The sequence below is a fragment of the Penicillium argentinense genome (assembly GCF_028826775.1).
Source record: "Penicillium argentinense strain IBT 30761 chromosome Unknown utg000005l_segment0_segment0, whole genome shotgun sequence".
Taxonomy (NCBI): domain Eukaryota; kingdom Fungi; phylum Ascomycota; class Eurotiomycetes; order Eurotiales; family Aspergillaceae; genus Penicillium; species Penicillium argentinense.
The window spans coordinates 4,611,707-4,632,040 of NW_026622664.1; the positions used below are offsets into that span (position 1 = coordinate 4,611,707).

General features: G+C 53.5%; 10 protein-coding genes across 10 annotated transcripts; 7 read left to right on the top strand and 3 right to left on the bottom strand.

Annotated features, from left to right (window-relative positions):
* Positions 1-536: 536 nt before the first annotated feature.
* N7532_006514 (bifunctional ornithine acetyltransferase/N-acetylglutamate synthase) lies at positions 537-1,978 on the top strand (the record flags this gene model as incomplete). Its single annotated transcript, XM_056619008.1, has 2 exons — positions 537-994; positions 1,057-1,978. The coding sequence occupies 2 exons, from the start codon at positions 537-539 to the stop codon at positions 1,976-1,978; spliced, it is 1,380 nt and encodes a 459-aa protein (XP_056475167.1).
* A 1,454-nt stretch (positions 1,979-3,432) lies between these two features.
* N7532_006515 (uncharacterized protein) lies at positions 3,433-4,737 on the top strand (the record flags this gene model as incomplete). The annotated part of the gene is made up of 1 exon (XM_056619009.1): positions 3,433-4,737. One exon carries the CDS (start codon positions 3,433-3,435, stop codon positions 4,735-4,737), a length of 1,305 nt encoding a protein of 434 aa, XP_056475168.1.
* A 1,249-nt stretch (positions 4,738-5,986) lies between these two features.
* On the top strand, positions 5,987-6,722 carry N7532_006516 (putative cell wall protein; the record flags this gene model as incomplete). The annotated part of the gene is made up of 2 exons (XM_056619010.1): positions 5,987-6,073; positions 6,153-6,722. The coding sequence occupies 2 exons, from the start codon at positions 5,987-5,989 to the stop codon at positions 6,720-6,722; spliced, it is 657 nt and encodes a 218-aa protein (XP_056475169.1).
* Positions 6,723-7,657: 935 nt separating this feature from the next.
* Positions 7,658-8,839, bottom strand: N7532_006517 (ATG3/ATG10 family protein; the record flags this gene model as incomplete). Its single annotated transcript, XM_056619011.1, has 2 exons — positions 7,658-8,195; positions 8,289-8,839. The coding sequence occupies 2 exons, from the start codon at positions 8,837-8,839 to the stop codon at positions 7,658-7,660; spliced, it is 1,089 nt and encodes a 362-aa protein (XP_056475170.1).
* Positions 8,840-9,297: 458 nt separating this feature from the next.
* Positions 9,298-10,283, bottom strand: N7532_006518 (putative cyclin; the record flags this gene model as incomplete). Its single annotated transcript, XM_056619012.1, has 2 exons — positions 9,298-9,942; positions 10,026-10,283. 2 exons carry the CDS (start codon positions 10,281-10,283, stop codon positions 9,298-9,300), a joined length of 903 nt encoding a protein of 300 aa, XP_056475171.1.
* A 581-nt stretch (positions 10,284-10,864) lies between these two features.
* On the top strand, positions 10,865-12,265 carry N7532_006519 (uncharacterized protein; the record flags this gene model as incomplete). Its single annotated transcript, XM_056619013.1, has 1 exon — positions 10,865-12,265. One exon carries the CDS (start codon positions 10,865-10,867, stop codon positions 12,263-12,265), a length of 1,401 nt encoding a protein of 466 aa, XP_056475172.1.
* A 703-nt stretch (positions 12,266-12,968) lies between these two features.
* N7532_006520 (translocon subunit SEC61) lies at positions 12,969-14,687 on the top strand (the record flags this gene model as incomplete). Its single annotated transcript, XM_056619014.1, has 4 exons — positions 12,969-13,160; positions 13,220-13,387; positions 13,463-14,538; positions 14,606-14,687. The coding sequence occupies 4 exons, from the start codon at positions 12,969-12,971 to the stop codon at positions 14,685-14,687; spliced, it is 1,518 nt and encodes a 505-aa protein (XP_056475173.1).
* A 979-nt stretch (positions 14,688-15,666) lies between these two features.
* Positions 15,667-16,745, top strand: N7532_006521 (pyridoxal 5'-phosphate synthase subunit PdxS; the record flags this gene model as incomplete). The annotated part of the gene is made up of 3 exons (XM_056619015.1): positions 15,667-15,771; positions 15,839-16,021; positions 16,116-16,745. The coding sequence occupies 3 exons, from the start codon at positions 15,667-15,669 to the stop codon at positions 16,743-16,745; spliced, it is 918 nt and encodes a 305-aa protein (XP_056475174.1).
* A 1,431-nt stretch (positions 16,746-18,176) lies between these two features.
* N7532_006522 (amino acid transporter) lies at positions 18,177-19,136 on the top strand (the record flags this gene model as incomplete). The annotated part of the gene is made up of 3 exons (XM_056619016.1): positions 18,177-18,253; positions 18,274-18,670; positions 18,789-19,136. The coding sequence occupies 3 exons, from the start codon at positions 18,177-18,179 to the stop codon at positions 19,134-19,136; spliced, it is 822 nt and encodes a 273-aa protein (XP_056475175.1).
* A 204-nt stretch (positions 19,137-19,340) lies between these two features.
* Positions 19,341-19,982, bottom strand: N7532_006523 (uncharacterized protein; the record flags this gene model as incomplete). The annotated part of the gene is made up of 1 exon (XM_056619017.1): positions 19,341-19,982. The coding sequence occupies one exon, from the start codon at positions 19,980-19,982 to the stop codon at positions 19,341-19,343; it is 642 nt and encodes a 213-aa protein (XP_056475176.1).
* Positions 19,983-20,334: the final 352 nt, after the last annotated feature.

The window sequence follows — 20,334 nt, forward strand, 5'->3', positions numbered from 1 at the left end:
GGATTTTCTGCGGTTTCTCCGGCTCCGCTCTGCGACGAAAATGCGCTCGTCCACGAGGTATTTACCGGCCGCCTCTCGCGTTGGGATTTGTATTGGATGCGCAATTTATAGTTCCAAATCATTGCTTCTTTTCACGGTTCCTCGAATTACAAGACCTTGGTTCGGAGCAGGTCATGTGAGCGTCGCAGTAGAATCCCCTACTAGTACAACACAATAGCCATCTCCAACTCAAGCGACCGTCAATCCCAGAAGCCGATTCTTTTCTCTTTTCAAATAGGCAGCTGTACCTCAGGAAGTTTAGGCTGTTCCGTCGCGAGCTGCTGTGGGCTCACGCCGCACCATCCCGGAGACGATCAGCGCCGAGATCGGTGAGCTTTTTCTTATCGCAGCTGATTGACTCTCTACTTTCCGGAGTCATTGCGGTGCAGGGATTGTCCGCTTCCCTCCATACTCAATCCGCCTGAGCTCACCACGTCTTAGACAGACTGGTCGTCCTCCAACTACGACACATGGTTTCCAGTTCGCCCACCGCTACCATGGCGGTTAGCTCCTTTGCCCGCATGCTCAAGGGCCAAGTGCGATGCTACTCCGCACCGCTGGACATGGCCATTCCGCCCTCCAAGCAGCGCTACATCCCCACCTCCGGCACGTATCCCCAGGGCTTCCTGGTGTCCGGCACCCATGTCGGTGTCAAGGCCTCCAACACGCGTTTCCCCGATCTCGCGCTGATCGCTTCGGAGACCCCGTGCTCTGCCGCCGCCGTCTTCACCACGAACAAGTTCCAAGCCGCGCCGGTGCAGGTGAGCAGGGAAACGCTGCGCACTCGCAAGGGAGAGGGCATCCGGGCTGTCGTCATCAACTCTGGCTGCGCCAATGCTGTGACTGGAAAGGGTGGTCTGGAGGATGCTGTCCAGATGGGTCGCACAGTGGACCAGTGCAATGGTGTCGAGAATGATAGCTCGCTGGTAATGAGCACCGGTGTCATTGGACAGCGGTAAGTTGACTCTTTGAATGACAGGTGCCTGGCGAGCCTATACCAACCAATTCTTTGAACAGCCTGCCCATCAGCAAGATCATTGACCTCATTCCCACCGCATACTCTAACCTCGCCTCCTCGCACGAGGCCTGGCTCACCACCGCCCGTGCTATCTGCACCACCGATACCTTCCCCAAGCTTCTCTCGCGCGAATTCACCCTGCCTTCCTCCCCGGGCCGCACCTACCGTCTTGCCGGTATGACCAAGGGTGCTGGTATGATCCACCCCAACATGGCCACTCTACTGGGTGTTCTGTGCACCGACGCCGCCATTGAACCCGCCGCTCTGCGATCCCTCCTCAAGCACGCCGTGTCCCGCTCCTTCAACTCCATCTCCATCGACGGTGACACCAGTACTAATGACACCATCGCCGTGCTGGCCAACGGAGCGGCCGGTGGAAACACCGTGCCCGCTTCCGAGTCCAACGAGGACTACAAGGCGCTGCAGACTGTTCTGACCGACTTTGCCCAGGAGCTTTCGCAGCTCGTCGTCCGTGACGGTGAGGGCGCTACCAAGTTCGTGACTGTCCGCGTGCGCAACTCGCCCGACTACGAGTCCGCCCGCCTGATTGCTTCTACCATTGCCCGCTCTCCTCTGGTCAAGACTGCTCTCTACGGCCGGGATGCCAACTGGGGCCGTATCCTCTGCGCTGTCGGATACACTCAGGGTGTTCGTGACGGTACCGTTGTTCCTGAGCGTACCTCTGTGAGCTTCCGCCCTGTGGACGGTAGCCCTATCCTGAAGCTGCTGGTCAACGGCGAGCCCGAGACTGTAGATGAGGAGCGTGCTAGTGCCATTCTGCAGAACGAGGACCTGGAGATTGAGATCGACCTTGGTGGTGGTGAGAAGGGCGATGCTGGCCGTGGTGGTGAGGATGCAGTTTACTGGTTCTGCGATTTCAGCCACGAGTACGTGACTATCAACGGTGATTACCGCACATAGGAGTGGGCTTGTTTCTGCTGCGTTTGATGGTTTCGACACCCAAACGTCCAGCGTATAGACCTGGCGAAAGGATTTATTTCGGTTGAGCATCCATTTGTTTTCGCACTTTTTCGCGCTTCATCCTGCATGCGACGTGCCTAGGTAGTGTCTGCAAAAGCACCTGTATTTGATCAATTGTAACCAGATGGTAACAACGATTACAATCACATCAAGTCGACCATTTGGATGATGCCATTCCGTATGATGCAATGTACATCAATTATCCTGTCTTTATTATACAGTGTATCACCTTTATACTGACAAAATCATGCACCAGCGTAATTGGATGAAACGATATTCCTTTGTATACAGTAGTCTACAGAATGTTACATAGTGACCATCAAATGACGCACGGATATATATCAAGTGTGTAATCAGCATTGTTGACACGCCAGCTCAAATTAGATAGAGCACCGTAGATCAGCGCCGCACAGTGGGAATAATCGACAAGAATACACTAGGATGTTGTAACTCGGTTTGCACTATTCTTGATCTCTAAATTTACGACCTACTAGCCGGGTGCCTAGGGCTTGCTGTAGGGCTGCTATCTGATGGCCCGATTAATCTGATCTCAACACTGGAAATGTGGAGTAGCAACGATCACAAATTAGTACAATCCGAACATCGAAAACGGCGACACCTGCGACTTGACCTCTGGTACGACTACAGGTACATCCAAGGGACCAGTTTCTTGACTCTCGGGAGGCCCAGTTGGGGCAAGCGGGGGAATCCGGGGTCGCATCGGGCCCCTTTGACGTCATCCGAGTCATATGAAGAGTCCCTGAGATGCCCACGCTTTGCTTTTAATCCTCACCCCATTCGACCGACCTCGGTTCCACGATCTCCCGTTATACCTATTTTACTCGTCTCATCTCCAGACATACACCCTTCCCAACTCGCCCAGCGCAGATTCGAAGCTGCCCAACTCTGTCCCACGCAAGCCAGTCGTCGCTGGACGCGTGGTGCCTGAACAGCGAATCCCACCGACAAGCCACCTGTACCCTCCCAACGCTCCCTCAGGGACCTCGCATGAACGCGCTAGTTCCTGGAGGGTAGATGGGACTGTGTGCCCTCGGTTTGCATCGCAGTCGTTATTGACCGCCTCTCGTAAGTACTCCACTGCAGCTTTGCCGAGCTGCGATAACATGCTTCACACGGGTCCACTAACATGGGTCTGGACCGTTGCTCAGATAAGCCGGCAACCTCGTAGAAAAACCACCTGCGAGCTGAGCTGGCCCCTTTTTGCACCGAATCCGTGGTGGTGTGCTTGTAGTATATTCGTCTCCATTATTTCCCCTCCAGGATCCACACGCCCCTCCAGCGAAAACTTCCCCAGACCGCCAGGACCGGCAATTTAAGGCACCGAATTTCCCTTTGCACGGCGTGGAGGACCTCATATCCTTCGCGACAGAATCATGAAATCCTCCGCGACCGATCTGCCCGACGGCCATGGAAGCGTCTATAAGGAAGTGCGTTTCTCGCCGACTGCGACACCCCTGCGCCGTACCAAATCCGTCTCGGGAAGTACCCCCTCCGCGGCGTCAACAAATTATCAACGGGCCAAAATGTCATGCGTCCCAGAAAATGCACCTCTTGGATTAGATACTTCCTACATCGACCAATCGCGAGCTTTGATGGACAGCCAGCGGGCCAATTTCGAGAGAGAGAGGAAGCTCTTTGCCCAGGAGCGCCAATTGTGGGAGCAGGAACGAACACTGTTAAGGACAAAAATTGCGGAACTGGGATCGATGCTCAAAGGCCAAAAGAGTCAGTCGAGTTCTTCATTGTCGCATACTGCGAAGCCTGCATTCGGAATGCCTCAATACCGAGCAGCCAACGAGCCCTCCGTGCATTCAGCGCAGATTTGGGAGGGTTCAAGCCCTGGCGGCCGACCGACAAGGGTCTTCCGTGATGAAGATGTCCCAGACAACGCTCACCTGTCGCCCACTGGCCAAGGGAGTGACAGCATCCCTCCCTCCCTTGATGCAGCACTTTCACCCCAGTCACGAGCGATAGATGCGGCCGGCGCGGCCGTCAGTGTGCCAGTGCCGATCGAGAAGCTTGACAGTAGTCTCGACGGAATTACACTCAAATCCTCTGCATTGCCACCTGGGGTAGTCGCTCGAGTGATCACCCCGCCCTCCCCGTCGTCCCTGGAGACGTCTTCCCCTGCAACGGCCCCTTCGGCACCTGCAAGGCCCGACATGGAACACCGAAACAGTCTCAAGTTGAAGCTGTCAGAACTCGGCCCACCCAGTGAGAACCTCGTGAAGAATGCAGGTCACACCCCAATGGCGATCATCGAAGCCGACGTGAGCCAACGATCTACCAAGGAGGCTTCTCCCATCGAGAAGCAGGAGCAGGCGCCGGAGCCCCCGTGCGATGAGGAAGCCCCTCTGGCCCCCATGGCAACACATGTCCACCAACCAACCGAAAACAGGGCCTCCTATTTCCCCGATCTGCCGGAAGATCCGGCCCTGAAGGGGGCCCTTGGTCTCATCAATGACGAGGACCACGACAATAGTTTCCTGAGTGAACTGGATCAAAAGCTCCTTGACCAAGCCAAGCGGATTCTATCTACCTCAGCCGACTCTGGCGAGGTGGAGGAAAGCGATCCCGAGCTGTCGATGAACCAGGGAGAACAAGAACCGGAAATCAAGTTTCGGAAGTCGACCAATTTTGGTACGGCCTTCGGACTATCGAGCTGTGGTAAATTCTGAGGGGACACAGACTTCCCCACCATTGGCACTTGACTTTTTGTGATCTATTCATTCAGTCACGGTGCCCTGTGGAGTATGCATGTTACTTTTTGACTTTCACCTTCATCTTGAATTGCATCCTCTGTCCAAATTTCTGTTTTTTTATCGGCGAAGATACCTTACGATTTGACGAGATACGCTCAATTTGTTTGAATACCATAAATTATCCTCATTTTTCATTATTATTTCCTTTCATTGCAATATGATCTTACTTCCTTTCTTCTGTTTTCAATTTTGTTTCTAGGACAATGCGGCACTGGAGCAGCCCAGGCACCCACGATTCTCGTCTGATGTCTCCTGTGGTCTTTGATATTGACGTTCCTTGCGTGTGATGTGTCGACTCTGGGGCAACCAGTTGGCTGAGCCCACTCTCGCCCTACAGGCGCCTCCTGCGGAGTCCTGCGGAAGTGGGCCTCGACTCTAGGGCTCCCTGTGCCGTCCCTTGCATGGCTTCTGCAAGCTTCGACCCCGGCCTCACGTGTGGTTCGTTAATCCCCATGTTACTCACAGCGACAGCGAAGATCCGGGTCGTCCTTCCTCCAATGCACCAATGCAGGCTACAGTACAGTAGCTCGGATGGCTCGGGCATCGGTCTCGTGCATAAGCTTCCAATGCTCGCTCTAGGCCATGCACAGCCGAATTCTCGATATTGACCACGTTCGCAAATCAGAGCAACGAATGCCTCTGCACAAGACCTGATACCTCTCATCTCGCCTGTTTCTTATCATTGGCAACTGTCATACCCCTGGTACCTTGCCGATCGTCGTCCTTGTGGCGGTCGTTAAGGGAAAGCCACCAAGGGCTAGTCCGTAGCCTTGCAGCGTCTTGGTTCCTGGCTGGCCCTTGGCCCTTGGCCCTTGGTTTCTCCCCCACAATGCCCCTCGGATACTTCGAATTCTGGCCCTCTCAGAAACTACATAAAGGGCCGGTGACTTCGATTCAAGTTCTTCTTTCCATCATCCATTCGACAACAAAGTCTCGGACAGTCATTCTTTCTCTCCTCTTCACATTCTCATTCTCTCGGAGCTAGCTCCCTAAGCCTTCGCTTCAACTTCCAACGAACAATCTTTAATACGGATTACTTCCTTTCGAGCTTTTACGCTTTCAATTCACAACAACAACAACAACAACAACAACAACAACAACAACAACAACAACAACAACAACAACAACAACAACAACAACAACAACAACAACAACAACAACAACAATGCCTTCCACCTCTTTCACTGTCTCTTCGGCCCTGTGCCTTCTCCTCGCCGTTGGCCCCGCCGCCGTTCTCTCTGCACCCCAGCTGGTAAGTTTCCGAACCACATGGATCGATCTTCCTCGCTCCACAACCCACAAAGATCGACAGCTAACACCGAAAAAAATAGAACGGTCTTCCCATTCTTGGTGGTGACCACGATGCCGACACTACTCCCGCAAATGGCAACAGCGAGCACGATGCCGGAGCCGGCTTCGACGTCGCCATCCCCGGTGGCCCTGGAGTCAAGTTCGGCGCCGGAACTCACAGCGAGCACCATGGCCCCTGCGGCCCTGGCATCAACAGCGAGCATGACGCTGGTGCTGGCTACGACGTCAGTATTCCCGGGGGTCCTGGCGTCCGCTTCGGTGCCGGCACCCACGACCAGCACGAAGCCGTGCCTTGCCCTGAGATCGTTGAGGAGGTTCCTCCCCCGGCTATCACTGAGGTCCACACGGAGACCTATGTGCCCTCGTACATCCCTCCCACTTACACCACCCCCATCGTAATTCCCACCATCACCACGCCGGCCGCTTATGCTCCCCCGACCCCGGTCCCTGTCACCTCGACTCCTCTGATCCCGCACCCCGCGCCTTCGGTTACCCCCTCGCAGCCTGTGTACAACGCCGGTTCTACCATGGCCCCGAGCTCTTCGCTCATGGCCCTTGCTCTTCCTATCATTCTGGGTTTCTTCGCCTAAGTCTGGGGAACATGCAGTGATCATTGATATATGAGATCGACTACGATTGGATCCGTCGGGTTCTTCGTTGAACATGTCTTTTTTTACATTTATGTATTCTCGGTGGATTTTGTATTTTTTTCTATCTGATGTACTTGGGGCCTAATTTTTCTTCTTGCGCACACTTTTGTTACCATTTTTTGATGGGTCCATCATGTTTCGATGGATCGCATTTACACACAACCACAGATACCTGTATCTCGGCTGATACATAGGGCCATGTTTACTATTACCTTTTGAATGTTTAGGATTGGCTTGTTCTAGGTGGTTGGGAGTCCGGGCGTGCTTTCAACATTCCGCACTGTTTACAATTTACTGTTATCTCTGTCTGGAATTGGATTGAATACATTTGCATCTGCATTTACATTTATTGAATTTTCACCTCTTCAGCATTTCCAAATAAAATTGTCTGTATAATGTTGATAACTGCAGACTTTAATGAATGGCATCTTGCTTTTTGGACATTGATTTGTGATTCTTCGGTCTCTATCGGTGGAGAAGGCAATCTCCCACAGGTCTGGGCCTGGATGTGCAGAGAAATGACGCTAGGGGTCGTAGATGGTCTGAATGCAATAGTTTGGTCTGTGATGTGATGCATCACCTCGCAGAATCCATTATCAAAGGAAAACAAGCACAGACCGCTATCTCTGTATCTACCTTAGGGGAGCCTACGTTGCACTAAACGCATTCAATAGTTACGACGAAGTACCCAAGAGGCAAATCAAAATAGATTGGGTGTCAGCAAATCAACGCCGAGTCATATCGTATCATCCGTTATCACGTTTCTAGAAGCCGAGGCCCATCCTCGGCCTCACACACACAAAACCTAGCCCAGTAGGGCTCGGTCATCGAAATTTTCGCTATGAAAAAAAGGAGATGATGGGTGGCGCGGACCATCAAACTCCCATCGTGAAATCGTGCTCGATGCCCGGAGTTACGCTGGCAATGAACTTCAAGAAGACAACCAGATACTGGTCAACCCGAATGGCAGACTGTTCCTCCTCATCGGCTTGCAGAACCTCCCATTCGTCGCCGCTAGGGTGCTGTTGCTGCTCGCCCAGTGAGAGGCCCTGCGTCCCATCGACCAGGCCATCAAGACCGCCGCCGGTTTGGAGAACGCGGTTGGCTTCTTCGCGAGACTGGGTCTGCTTCAGCTTCTCACGGCGGAGCTTGAGAGCTGCGTCGGCACGGTCTAGGAGAGTCTTCATGACGGAGGCGTGGCGGCAGGGATGCACTGAAGCCATCTTCACACCGCCGTCGAACCAAGGGAAGTCTTCGAGTGTCACGGTCTTGTCCTTGTAATCCCCTACGATATCTTCCATCATAAGATGGGGCGGAAGAGGCTCGGATGGGGAGAGGTAGCCCGAAAGGTAAAGGCGGGGGGTCCGGTAGAAGTTGGCGTATGTGATATAGAGGGTGTAGGTTCGAAGCGGCCTGAGTTTGATGGTATGTTAGCATCCGAAGTAACTTCCAGAGATAGATGGGAGCAATGCAGATAGATACAAGCTCAAGGTAGATAGTACTTACTGCGTGGTGCTGGACTGCCCAGCAGGCTCGCGGATAATGGCCTCCTCATCGTCATCATCGTCTTCCATGTCGGGGATCTCCTCGTCTTCCTCCTGCTCGCCGAGATTACCAGACTCGTTGAGAGTCCGTACGTCCCGAATTCGAGCCTCCTGCTCTGCTCGATCCGCCGCAACATCACGACCACCGCCGGTCCTCAACCAGCCGTCGTCACCGTCAGCAGTACCGGCGCTTTCACCAGCGTCCCCGGACAACATGTCCCGCACAAGCTCATCTTCGTGGTCCGCATCGCCAGCAAAGTTGTCATTCAAGCGTCGGTGGCACGGAACGCCGCGGGTGACGAGGAACTGTTTCCCTTCAGGAAGGTAGGAAACACGCTTGGCAGGGCTGGAGGCGTCGGCCCAGGACCATGTTGGAAACTTGTAAACAAGGTAATCGCCTGCAAGAACGAACTCCTCGGGAGTGATTTGGCCGGTGGAACGGAAGGTGGAGGTTCGAGAGACGGGGGCCAGACGGTCGCGCCAGGTGGATATCGTTGAATGAAGGATATTCATGGTTTCGTCTGTGTGCTATGGCACAGTAGGAGCGTATTGGAGAGGACAATAGCAACCAGCGGTGATGTTGGAGATGAAGGCGGGGGCTAATCTTGATAAGCGGTGGAGCACATGATCCGCCCCGCGTGAGCTCATTGCATCGCCATTTGATCTCTACACCTTTTGCCAGAGTTGCCTCTTTTTCAGCTGATTGCGCTCTTCACCTTTGCTGAGTTCTGATTGAATCTACAGTTTTCGGCATGTTGAGGTGACTCATAGTAGGCCGGGTGACCCCAGCATTCTACTACTAGTGTTTACTAGGCCCCTCCGCAGCCAATACTCCGACTTGATGCCTAGAGTCCGTCTGTGGCTATCAACTGCCTAGACTGTGGACCGGTTCAGTTTGTGCACTGAGTCACCAGCTCTAGAAGGCTGTGAGATTCATGCTTGCAAGTTTTTCAGCTTTGATCTCTTTAGATTCACTCGCCTTCTCTCATATTTTGCCTGCGATCTATCTCCGCGTCAACCTGATCAATCACCAAAGGAATCGGCCTATTTCTCCACTGTTCTACTTCCGCGCGCATGAAGCCTTCGGTACTTCTCATGCCAACCACGAGAAATCCCAGCTCTTCTCTATCAACATCAAATACCTCCCACCATTCACCGTCAACTAACTTGAACTCTTCTTCGCGCGCTGCAAGATATATGGCCGCTACTGCCAGGGCATTTGGTTGATGTGTCACGTATAGTAGCTGGGGTGAGAATAGTGTAGCGTTAAGGTGCTCGACGGTTCGGCGGGCCACTGCGGATTTTGTCACGCCGAGTGTTTGGAGGTAGGTGAGGGCGATGGTATGGGGGAGCGCGACATGTGTGTCGAAGCTCAGGGTGCGTAGGATGACGGATTCGATGCGCATCAGGACCAATCGTGCCGATTGATAGCCACCTTCGGTGAGGATATAGCTCTCTGAGGGCGGGGGCTCCCTGGGTGCCCCGCGCGGGTTGACAAACCATAGCGGTGAGACTTCTTGTGAAAGGAGGAAGTTGTAGACATTTAGGATAGAGCGTGGTGAGGTGGGGTTGAAGGAAAGCTTGGCTGTGAGGAAGAGGGCGGCGGCTGATACATCCTGTCGAGCGAGAGGTTGATTCGAGGTTAGAAGGTATTCCAAGACTGACTGTAATTGCCGATGACATGGGGTTGTTTGCACACCTTGGCCGAATAGATTCGTAGGCTACCCCCATCTGCTCCAAGCCAGAAGCGCGTGAAAATCACGATGGCCTGCGCAATGGTATCCTGCGGCAGGTGTAGCAGGATGCCTGCGGCCTGTGTGAGCTGAGCACCGGCGCAGCGGATCGACGTTTCCAAGTCCGTCGGAACACCATCAATCGACGAGGAGGTGTTTGAGAGCTGGTCCGGAGTGGCGAGGGCATTCGACAGGTGCTTCAGGCCGGGGTTGGCGGGCGTCATGGTGGCCGGGAAGACGAAGATGTGCGAACGTGGGCACGATGACGCGAAGCTCGTGCGGAATCTTGCTGGACCGATCGGCTGTCTGACAAGGCGCAACAACCGTCGTGATCGAATGTTCCGTCAGTAAATCTGCGTGGATAAGAATTCCACCCGGCTGCCTGGGATCGCTTCGAGAATGGAGAGAAGATTCCATGGTGGAGCCGCCGTGGTGGAGCAGGAGGAGCTGGTCAGCCACCGCTATTTCATACTTCCCAGCCTCTCCGTTTGTTTGGCCGGCGCCGCGTTTCAAAAGGAAAAATAAGGGACGAGTGCAGACGGTGAAACCGACACAGTCGAGTCTATCCTCCGTTGGGTCCTGATTTTCTCGGCGATTGTGCTCAGGGGTTGTTTCGTCTTCCCCCCATCTCGACCACATACCCTAGTGTAAGGTCAAGTGCCGACTGCCTTCCTCCAGACTCTCCACTTGGCCAAGTAACACACCAGCGACGCCACAGCAACGCAGTTCGACGTGGCATTGCAATCGAGTCGGCCCTCCTGACTCTCCGAAAGGTCGAATCATCGACCTAGACTCCTTCGCTGCCATGTCGTCCCATCTCTCCTCCTCAATCTCCCTACATTCCGATGACTCCCAGGGGCCACACGAGACTGTTGCCTCGTCACCCCCGAAATCGACGATCCCTCTGACCTCTCTGGAAAACCACTTCCACAGTTTGCCCTCACACCGCCGAGCAAACACCGAGTACATCGCCCGGCCCCCTATCTTTGAAGAAGACCTCTACGATTCCACCGCGAGTGACCGCCGGTCAAAGCACAGCTTGGCCCCCTCCGCCCCCTCCTGGACCGATACATTCCCCAAAAAGAAGCTTGAGGCACGAGCAAGGATCCTGTCGGATTGGTTCCAGGGCAGATCAGATCCAGTCAATTTGGGAATCACGACACGTTCCAGCGGACAACCCGAACCAGACGACATGGAGAACGCTCGCTTCACCACCTTCCGCTCCTCACATACCCGGACCAACTCGGGCTTTTCCTTCTTTGGTCTGCGTAAACTGCCAGATGAGAAGCCTCTTCCTCCACCTCCGGCGCCCGCCGACGACGAGTTCCTGAACTTGGACATCGCCGTGGCCTTGTCTCTGCCAAACTCCGACGTCGACAACGAAGATGCCCTCGACACCCTGCGAGAGCAGGCCAGCACGGTCATCCAACAAATGCAGGAGGCCTACAAGGAAAGAACCTTTGCCATGCACCAAGCCCTCGCTGCGAAAAATGAAAAGCAAGAAGAGCTCGAGGAAACCCGGGCTCGCGCCGACAATCTTCGAATGCAATTAGACGGCATGGCAGCTAAAGTTCTGGATCAGGAGAAGGCCATGAAAGCCATGGCCGAAGAACTTGAACAGGAGCGACGCCTACGACAGCAAGAAGAGAGTCGTAGCCGCGGCCGCACGATGCGTGCGATCCCCAATGACGAAGAAATTCCATCGCTCGTACTTCAGACTCCCCACCGGGGCGGCAAACGTGCCAGCCACGGTACCCTCACCAGTGACTCTGGTTTCGAATCCGGAGATGAGAGTGTTGCCGATAGCGTCTTCTCTCACAAAGAAGGCGTGGAGTCTCCTACATCCACCCTCACCGCGCCCTCCCCCAATCTCTCGCAGGTCGTCCTCTCCACACCCACCGTTGCTCCAACCCAAACCCCCATAACCGCAATCCAAAAGAGCCTCGCCAATGTCACGAGCTCACCAACCCCAACCCGTTCGTCGGCTTACGACCGTGTAATCAAGGGTCTTGCATCGACACGTCTGGGTAGCTCTTTTGTTGGAAACAATGGGAACCCGAACCAGTGCAGCAACTGCCATGGTGTTCCAGCCTCGGAGGCCTGGAGCGTGATGGGAGTTCTCAAGGACGAGAACAGAGGACTGAAGACTCGATTGGGCGAGCTGGAATTGGTCATTGATGACTGCATTGGTCTTGTTGGTCCTTGAGCGAGGCTCGCATGACGACTTGGTTATTGAATTGATTATGTCCATTTGCAATCTCGCATAGACCTGGTGTCTCTATAGAATAGCGCGGCGGCTGTTTGTTTTTCCTATTTTTTTGCACATGATCTGTTCTACGAATGTTCCGATACTCCATAGCAGCCCGCGAGTCCCGGGCGATAATATAGGGTTCTTGATGAAATGCGTGGTGGGAGAGCTGTTCCCATAGGATATGCGTACGCTGGTAGACCCTGAGGCCGCCGGGCTGTAGTGTGGGGATAAGCTCGGGTCGCGCGACACTGGGGTACACCCTCTGGACACATACTGTACACCTCGTAAAAGGACAGCTGGGACAGTAAAATCGAAAGTCGTAGAAAGGGTCCAATCAATTGAGCTCGCCAGCATGAAACGATCGCCGCCTGCAGGTGTTGGGTTGAGTCAACGGGGGTGGTGTGCGGCGAAGACCAAGTGGCCTTAATTAGCGCGAAGCGAAAAGTGGCCAGCGAACCTCTTCTGCGACTTTCCTCCCTCATCTCCTTCCGACATCCCCGTCTTCCACCTCCCCCTCTCCTTTCTTTTCTTTCTCCCATCTCTTCCCCAGCCTTTCCACTCCTTCTGCTGGTGTCAATTCCAGCTACCTCTTTTTCTTTTTCGACGGATTGGAGGGAAGACATTCATCATGAGCGGTCGTAAGTTCATCACCCATCAAATGAGGCTACGCGATCGTCGCAACTCCAAGCGGAAGTTGCCTCGAGCTCGCCCTCAATCTGCTCGCACCTCAGACTCACCATGGCAACCAGTTCGCTTCCTTGACTTGATCAAGCCCTTCACGCCCCTCCTCCCGGAGGTGGCTGCGCCTGAGACCAAGGTGCCGTTCAACCAGAAGTTGATGTGGACGGGCGTACGTTGCTACAAAACCGCGAACCTTCTGTAACCAATCCTAATACTCCTCTCCTCTAGTTGACTCTCTTGATTTTCCTGGTCATGAGCCAGATGCCCCTTTACGGTATCGTCTCCTCCGATACCTCCGACCCCCTATACTGGCTGCGTATGATGCTGGCCAGTAACCGTGGTACTCTAATGGAGCTGGGTATCACACCGATCATCTCCTCCGGTATGGTCTTCCAGGTATGTACAATAACGCCAATTGTTACCTATGGCTACGGGACCACTCAATGCTGACCTATTCTTCTTTTCCCATAGCTCCTTGCCGGGACCCACCTCATCGATGTCAACCTGGACCTTAAGACCGACCGCGAGCTCTATCAGACCGCTCAGAAGCTGTTTGCCATCATCCTGTCCTTCGGCCAGGCCTGTGTGTACGTCCTGACAGGTCTGTATGGTCAGCCCAGCGACCTTGGAGCGGGTATCTGTGTCCTCCTGATTGTCCAGCTGGTTGTTGCCGGTCTTGTTGTCATTCTGCTGGATGAGCTTCTGCAGAAGGGGTACGGTCTGGGCAGCGGTATTTCGCTATTTATCGCTACCAACATTTGCGAGTCCATAGTCTGGAAGGCTTTTTCCCCGACCACCATCAACACCGGTCGCGGCCCCGAGTTCGAGGGTGCTATTATCGCCCTGTTCCACCTTCTTTTGACCTGGCCCGATAAGCAGCGCGCCCTGTACGAGGCCTTCTACCGCCAGAACCTGCCCAACGTTATGAACCTCCTGGCCACCCTCGTCGTCTTCGCCGCCGTCATCTACCTGCAGGGCTTCCGTGTTGAGATCCCCGTCAAGTCTGCCCGCCAGCGTGGCATGCGCGGTTCCTACCCCGTTCGCCTGTTCTACACCTCGAACATGCCCATCATGCTCCAGTCCGCTCTGTCCTCCAACATCTTCCTGATCTCCCAGATGCTGTACTCCCGCTTTTCCGACAACCTCCTTGTCAAGCTTCTCGGAGTCTGGGAGCCTCGTGAGGGCTCTGCTCAGCTGTTCGCCTCCTCCGGTATCGCCTACTACATGTCTCCCCCTCTGAACTTCAAGGAGGCTCTCCTCGACCCTATCCACACCGCTGTCTACATTGCATTCATGCTGGTTGCTTGTGCCCTCTTTTCCAAGACCTGGATTGAGGTCTCCGGCTCCGCTCCCCGTGATGTCGCCAAGCAGCTCAAGGACCAGGGTCTCGTCATGTCCGGCCACCGTGAGCAAAGCATGTACAAGGAGCTCAAGCGCGTTATTCCCACCGCCGCCGCTTTCGGTGGTGCCTGCATTGGTGCTCTGTCCGTTGCCTCTGACCTTCTCGGTGCCCTGGGCAGTGGTACTGGTATCCTGCTTGCCGTGACGTAAGTTTTTGATCGACCCCACACCCGTACAGTTAAGCATTAGTAACATGACTAATCTTGTTTATAGTATCATCTACGGCTACTTTGAGATTGCCGCCCGCGAGGGTGACATCGGTGCCGGCCTGAAGGGCCTGGTCCCCGGCAGCTAAATACTCTGCTGACCAATTTTTCACGAATAGCATGGTAAAGGGATCTCATTTGAGTCCTTTGCCTTTCTTCGTTGAGTTTTTTGTCTTTCAATTCCCGCTCTTATTTTTATTGCCTATGGCAGAATGAATGTGTGCACAGATGTCGCGGCATGGTGAGGCTCAATACCTGGTTGGGGTTGAGCTGTTGTCATGCCGGCGCTGTGAAGGGTCTGTTGCTGTCGTTGACAGTCAACAGTGGGAGGCCCTGTCAAGGGCCCTGTAACCATATTTGATAAAAACCAAATCTATTCTTATTGTTACCACATTCTCCGACTATTACCATGAAGTACTTGGAAATGGTCTATGCCATTCACCCCCTTTGTCTAATGTCTATATACAGTCGTGTATATACAACGTAGATCTCGGACTAGCTATCGGCCGGTTTAGCCAAGAATCCCGGGAGGCAGCCGTTAATCAAGCCAAGTCTCGATGGACCTACACCCGCCGGAATTGCCCTCGGTGAGTGCAATAGGCGAGGCAAAGTTTAAACAGAAGGGCGTAATTTTGCTCCTCGCCAAGCCGACAGACACATTTTTTCCCATTGAGGAAAGTGAGATCTTATGACCATGAAGACAGACATCTTTCCCAGCTATCAAGTGATCACGGGGACCCAATAATTGTTGCAAGCCACTGTTATACTGCAAATGGCAAGCGACGCCCCGTCCAGATCTCTGTCAGAGCGTGACGGTATGGTACGGTACCGTGTCTCCTCGGGTAACTCTCTGTACGGCGAGCTTAATTCGCGGCGAGGGGCAGCCCCGGCATGATTGGCCTGAGGCTACCAGCGTTGGCGGGGAAGTAATTCTCATGGAAACGCGGATTGCGGTTGACTCACTCTTCTCTTCTTAAAACCCCGTCCTCTGCAGTGTGACTCTTCAATCTTTCCGTCCTCCTCCTTTCTTTTTCTTTCACCCCAACTTCACCCCCCTCATCCATCACAATGGCCCAACAGAACGGTTCCTCCAGCAGTGACTTCACTGTCAAGGCCGGCCTTGCGCAGATGCTGAAGGGTGGCGTGATTATGGACGTGGTCAATGCTGAGCAGGTATGCTTGCGATTTTGTCTTTGATCGTTTCAATTGAACTTGCTAACACCTGTTGTGTCCTGCCTAGGCCCGCATTGCCGAAGAGGCCGGTGCTGCCGCCGTTATGGCACTTGAGCGTGTCCCCGCCGATATTCGTGTCGAGGGTGGCGTTGCGCGCATGTCTGATCCCAGCATGATCAAGGAGATCATGGAGGCCGTTACCATTCCCGTCATGGCCAAGGCCCGTATCGGCCACTTCGTTGAGTGTCAGGTACGTTGTGAACCCCACAGAATTTCCCCCTCGTGCGGGGGGCAAAAAAAAAAAAAAAATTTTTGACACCATACTAACATGTTGCCTCGCGCAGATCCTCGAGTCCATCGGCGTCGACTACATCGACGAGTCCGAAGTCCTGACCCCCGCCGACGATGTCTACCACGTCACCAAGACCCCCTTCAAGGTCCCCTTCGTCTGCGGCTGCCGCAACCTCGGCGAGGCCCTCCGCCGTATCTCCGAGGGTGCCGCCATGATCCGCACCAAGGGCGAGGCTGGCACCGGCGACGTCGTCGAGGCCGTTAAGCACATGCGCACCGTCAACGCCCAGATCAGCCGTGCCCGCGGCATTCTGCAGTCCAGCGCCGACCCCGAGCCCGAGCTGCGCGCATACGCCCGTGAGCTCGAGGCTCCCTACGAGCTCCTCCGTGAGTGCGCCGAGAAGGGTCGTCTACCCGTCGTTAACTTCGCTGCCGGTGGTGTTGCGACCCCCGCCGATGCGGCTCTCATGATGCAGCTGGGCTGCGACGGTGTCTTCGTTGGCTCCGGTATCTTCAAGTCCGGTGACCCCAAGAAGCGTGCCCGTGCCATTGTCCAGGCCACTACTCACTTCAAGGACCCCAAGGTCCTTGCTCAGGTTAGCGAGGGTCTTGGTGAGGCTATTGTCGGCATCAATGTGTCGCAGATGCCTGCTGGTGACAAGCTGGCTGGTCGCGGTTGGTAAGTTGGGTGCCTCTCATTTTGTTAATGTACATTTCTTGCCCCTTGTTCTTTACGGGTTTTTTGGGGCGAATTTCAAAATTACCTCATATATGAGCCACGAGCCGATGCCTTTTTTGCATAGATACACAAAATTAGATTCTGTCTTAATCTGATTCCTATCTCTACATATACTGTTGTAGGCACAATTGCATCGCCACGACTCCGACTGGGGGTCGTCACTTCGCAGGCTGGTCCAATCCAAACTTTTGCCCCTCCCATTCCACCCCGTCGGGCGACCCAACCGCCAGTCACGTTCTAGAATCCTCCCAAAAGCAGATATTAGTAACATAGCACTGAGTCAAATGGAGCAGCCTACCCTCAGGCACCTTGGCACCCTAAGGACCTTTGGGTACAGTGTAAGGCCACAAGCATGTATGGTAACCACACAATAGTGAACGGGTAGGGCAGATCACCGATCATCTGATAGGTTCACGCCTCCGAACCGATCGCCGAAAAACACTCTGGGGAAAGCACTGCCAGTCTCCCAGCGCGACTTGCAAGCCACGCTGCGGCGGATCCTCGCGAGTCCGCTTCTGTTACCCCCAAGCAGCATGTCCAATCGGTGCGGGATGGGCTTGGAACTGGCACCGAGTCTACCCGTCTGCGGAGCCTGCGAGTTCGGCGCCGCGCGTATGCGTATGTATTGGTACGTTATGTATTTTACGAAGTTACAGGTGGTCAATGTCTAAGCCATGCACCTGCCTGTGCTTGACTATGGCCTACCTTCCTGGCTTCAAGTTATTGGTGCCATTATGAAATATGATGCATAATACTGGCAGTTCTCTAGCATGGACCTACCATGACACCCTGCCGACACAAGAAGGACAATATTTGTCCGACGCTGTCTTCGAGTAAGCTGTATTGCCGCAATCATGCGGGAGAGCATACTAGACTACCTATGGCGCTGGCACGATCACAAAAACCAGACTTCGTCGCTTGAGAGATTAGACGATGTGTATACCGTCAAGAAAGTCCCCGAAGGAATCGATGGAACTTTTCCGATATACCGATTGCTTATCGTGTTCCCATCTGCCCAGCAACGCTATTTGGGCCATGTCGTGATAAGCAGGCAGACTTGATTTCACTATCAGTGCGTCTTGAGGACCGAAGCCTCCCAAAAAATTCAAGCCACCAGATGAACATTCACTGTGGCAATGCGGGTAAATACGAAATACAGTCTAATGAAGCGCTGCCATCTTGATGAATCCTGATAGGTTCGAATCACTGGACGATGATCTAGTACTTTTGGAATATCCAATGTTTATATTCTGGTGGATTGTTGCTGCTCAGGAACGGGCTGGTTTCTAAAGGAAGTTATGCATTAGATGAAATTTTATTCTTGTTGTTTCCTTGCAACTGTCTCCATACCAAGCACGCGTAAGCTTGAGAAATCATGGGGCAGAAAAAACTCGAAGCAGGTCCCCAACCTGACGAAGTCCAGATCTCGGACTCGGAGGAGATCCACATGAAGTTAAATTTAGCCTCATCAGTTTGATCGCACTGAGCTTCAACACTTCGGATAGCTGGGTGGGTATTGGATCCAACATTCCACTCGTACTTGCCGCGAGAGGAAGAGTCTCTCTTCTATATGGGACCATTGTCATTTCTTTCACGATCACTTGCACTGGAGTCAGTTTGGCAGAGCTGGCCAGTGTCTACCCAACAGAAGGAGGACAGTACCATCTCAGCTCCATCATTGCTCCGAAGCGACACAGCAAATGGATATCTTACTTTTGCGGGTTGCCCGGTGTTTTCTCCTGGATTGCGATTGCGGCATCGATCGGTCTGATAGTTACGGAGTTCGTCTTTTCTCTGACCATCAGCTACAACCCGGACCTGCAGACCAAACGGTGGCAATATTTCCTGCTATACCAGGCTGTGCAGTTGGTCATATTTTGCTATAATCTTTATGCCATTCATAAGACCATCTAGATTTATGATGTGACGTGTATGTGGAGCTGTGCTCTTTCGGATGTTCCTTTCTGATTTTTTTTTATTCAACGAGATAGGCTTCTTCTCGATCGCCTTGTTCATCGTTGTTTCTATTATTTGCCCAGTTCGCTCGTCTTCTCGACCCGATACCAGCCAGGTCTGGATGCGATTCATCAACAGCTCAGGAGGATGGTCAAACGGCATTAGCTTTCTGACGGAGCTATCTACTCCGTCATATATGCTGATCGGAATTGATGCGACGATGCACCTTGCTGAAGAGTGTCTGGAGCCTACTCGTATCATTCCGAAAGCTATCATGTCGACCGGTATTGCGGGTATAATCACCGTTTTTGAATTTTCTGTGGGTATGTGCTACAGCCAGTCAAATGCCAGCAGTCTGCTTGAATCTCCGATCCCGTAAGTGATGTACAGGCACGAGTTGGTATTTTCGAAGGTTCAAAGTTCCCAGGATACCGCTATATGTCCTCTGGGAAAATTCAGAGCCTTTGCAGCCTCAACCGCAACAATTGCGCCGACCGTCGAGCTTCCGGTGAAATTCATCTTGCGCACTTCCGGAGCATGCATCAGACGATTCGTCACGGTCGCTGAACCATGACGCTCCGTATTAAAGCACATTCAGCACACCGGGCGGAAGACCCGCTTCGTGGAATATCTCGCCAATATGATGGAAGCAGCGTGGGCTCATTTCTGCGCCTTTTAGGATGCACGAATTACCCGCTGCTATCGGATATAGAGTTGCGGAACGCCGAGGAGGTACGCTGCGTTCCAGGGGGGCTATTCTCAGGACGACGCCGTAGGATACTTTGTAGAGCAGGGCATTCTGTCCGTTCTCTCGTGGGTGTGGAATTTGCCACATTAGGCTCTGAGAAAGTCGTCCTGCTGCGTCTCTGAGCATTTCGGCTGCGGAGGCTGTATTGAATCGAGCGAAGCCTGCGTCTGTGCCGATCTCCTCGCGGATCGTGTCTTCGAGTTCATCGCGGCGTTTGTCAAATAGATCTGCGGATCGCAGGAGTATATCGCGGCGAAATGAGGGTTTGGTGGTAGCCCATGCTGGAAAGGCTGCTGAAGCAGCAGCTAAGGCATCATCTGCGTCTGTCGACGAGGCGCTCGAGCATTGATAGATGGTCTTCTCGGTAATGGCGCTGTGGACTGTGAAGGGATTGGTAGTGACTCGTTGGCGGCCGTTAATCCAGAGTGGAATGGCCTGGCGGAGAGTGGATGCGCCAGCAAGCTTAGACAACGTCATGGCATCGGTCCTGCATACACATCGCCTCTACCCAAAAAGAGGTTCTTCGATTGCCGGGTGCTGGCTGGCCAACGGGATCGGGGGGATATACTCATATACATCATAGTGGAGATGGTCTGTTGTAAGGGAAGTTGAGTGGGGAACGCATGGGGGTCGATCCACGGTTTCGGACTTTCCTCCCTGTTTCCTCAATTTTCGGAATCTTCACTCCACTCGAGAAGCCCCAATGCACACAGGTAGGAAGACACTAAAAATGACCTATCGCTGGTCGATATTTTCGAATTGTCATAGACCATGTCGACAATTTAGCTAGACACGTCCGTACCGCTACTATGCTATCTACTAGTTGCCA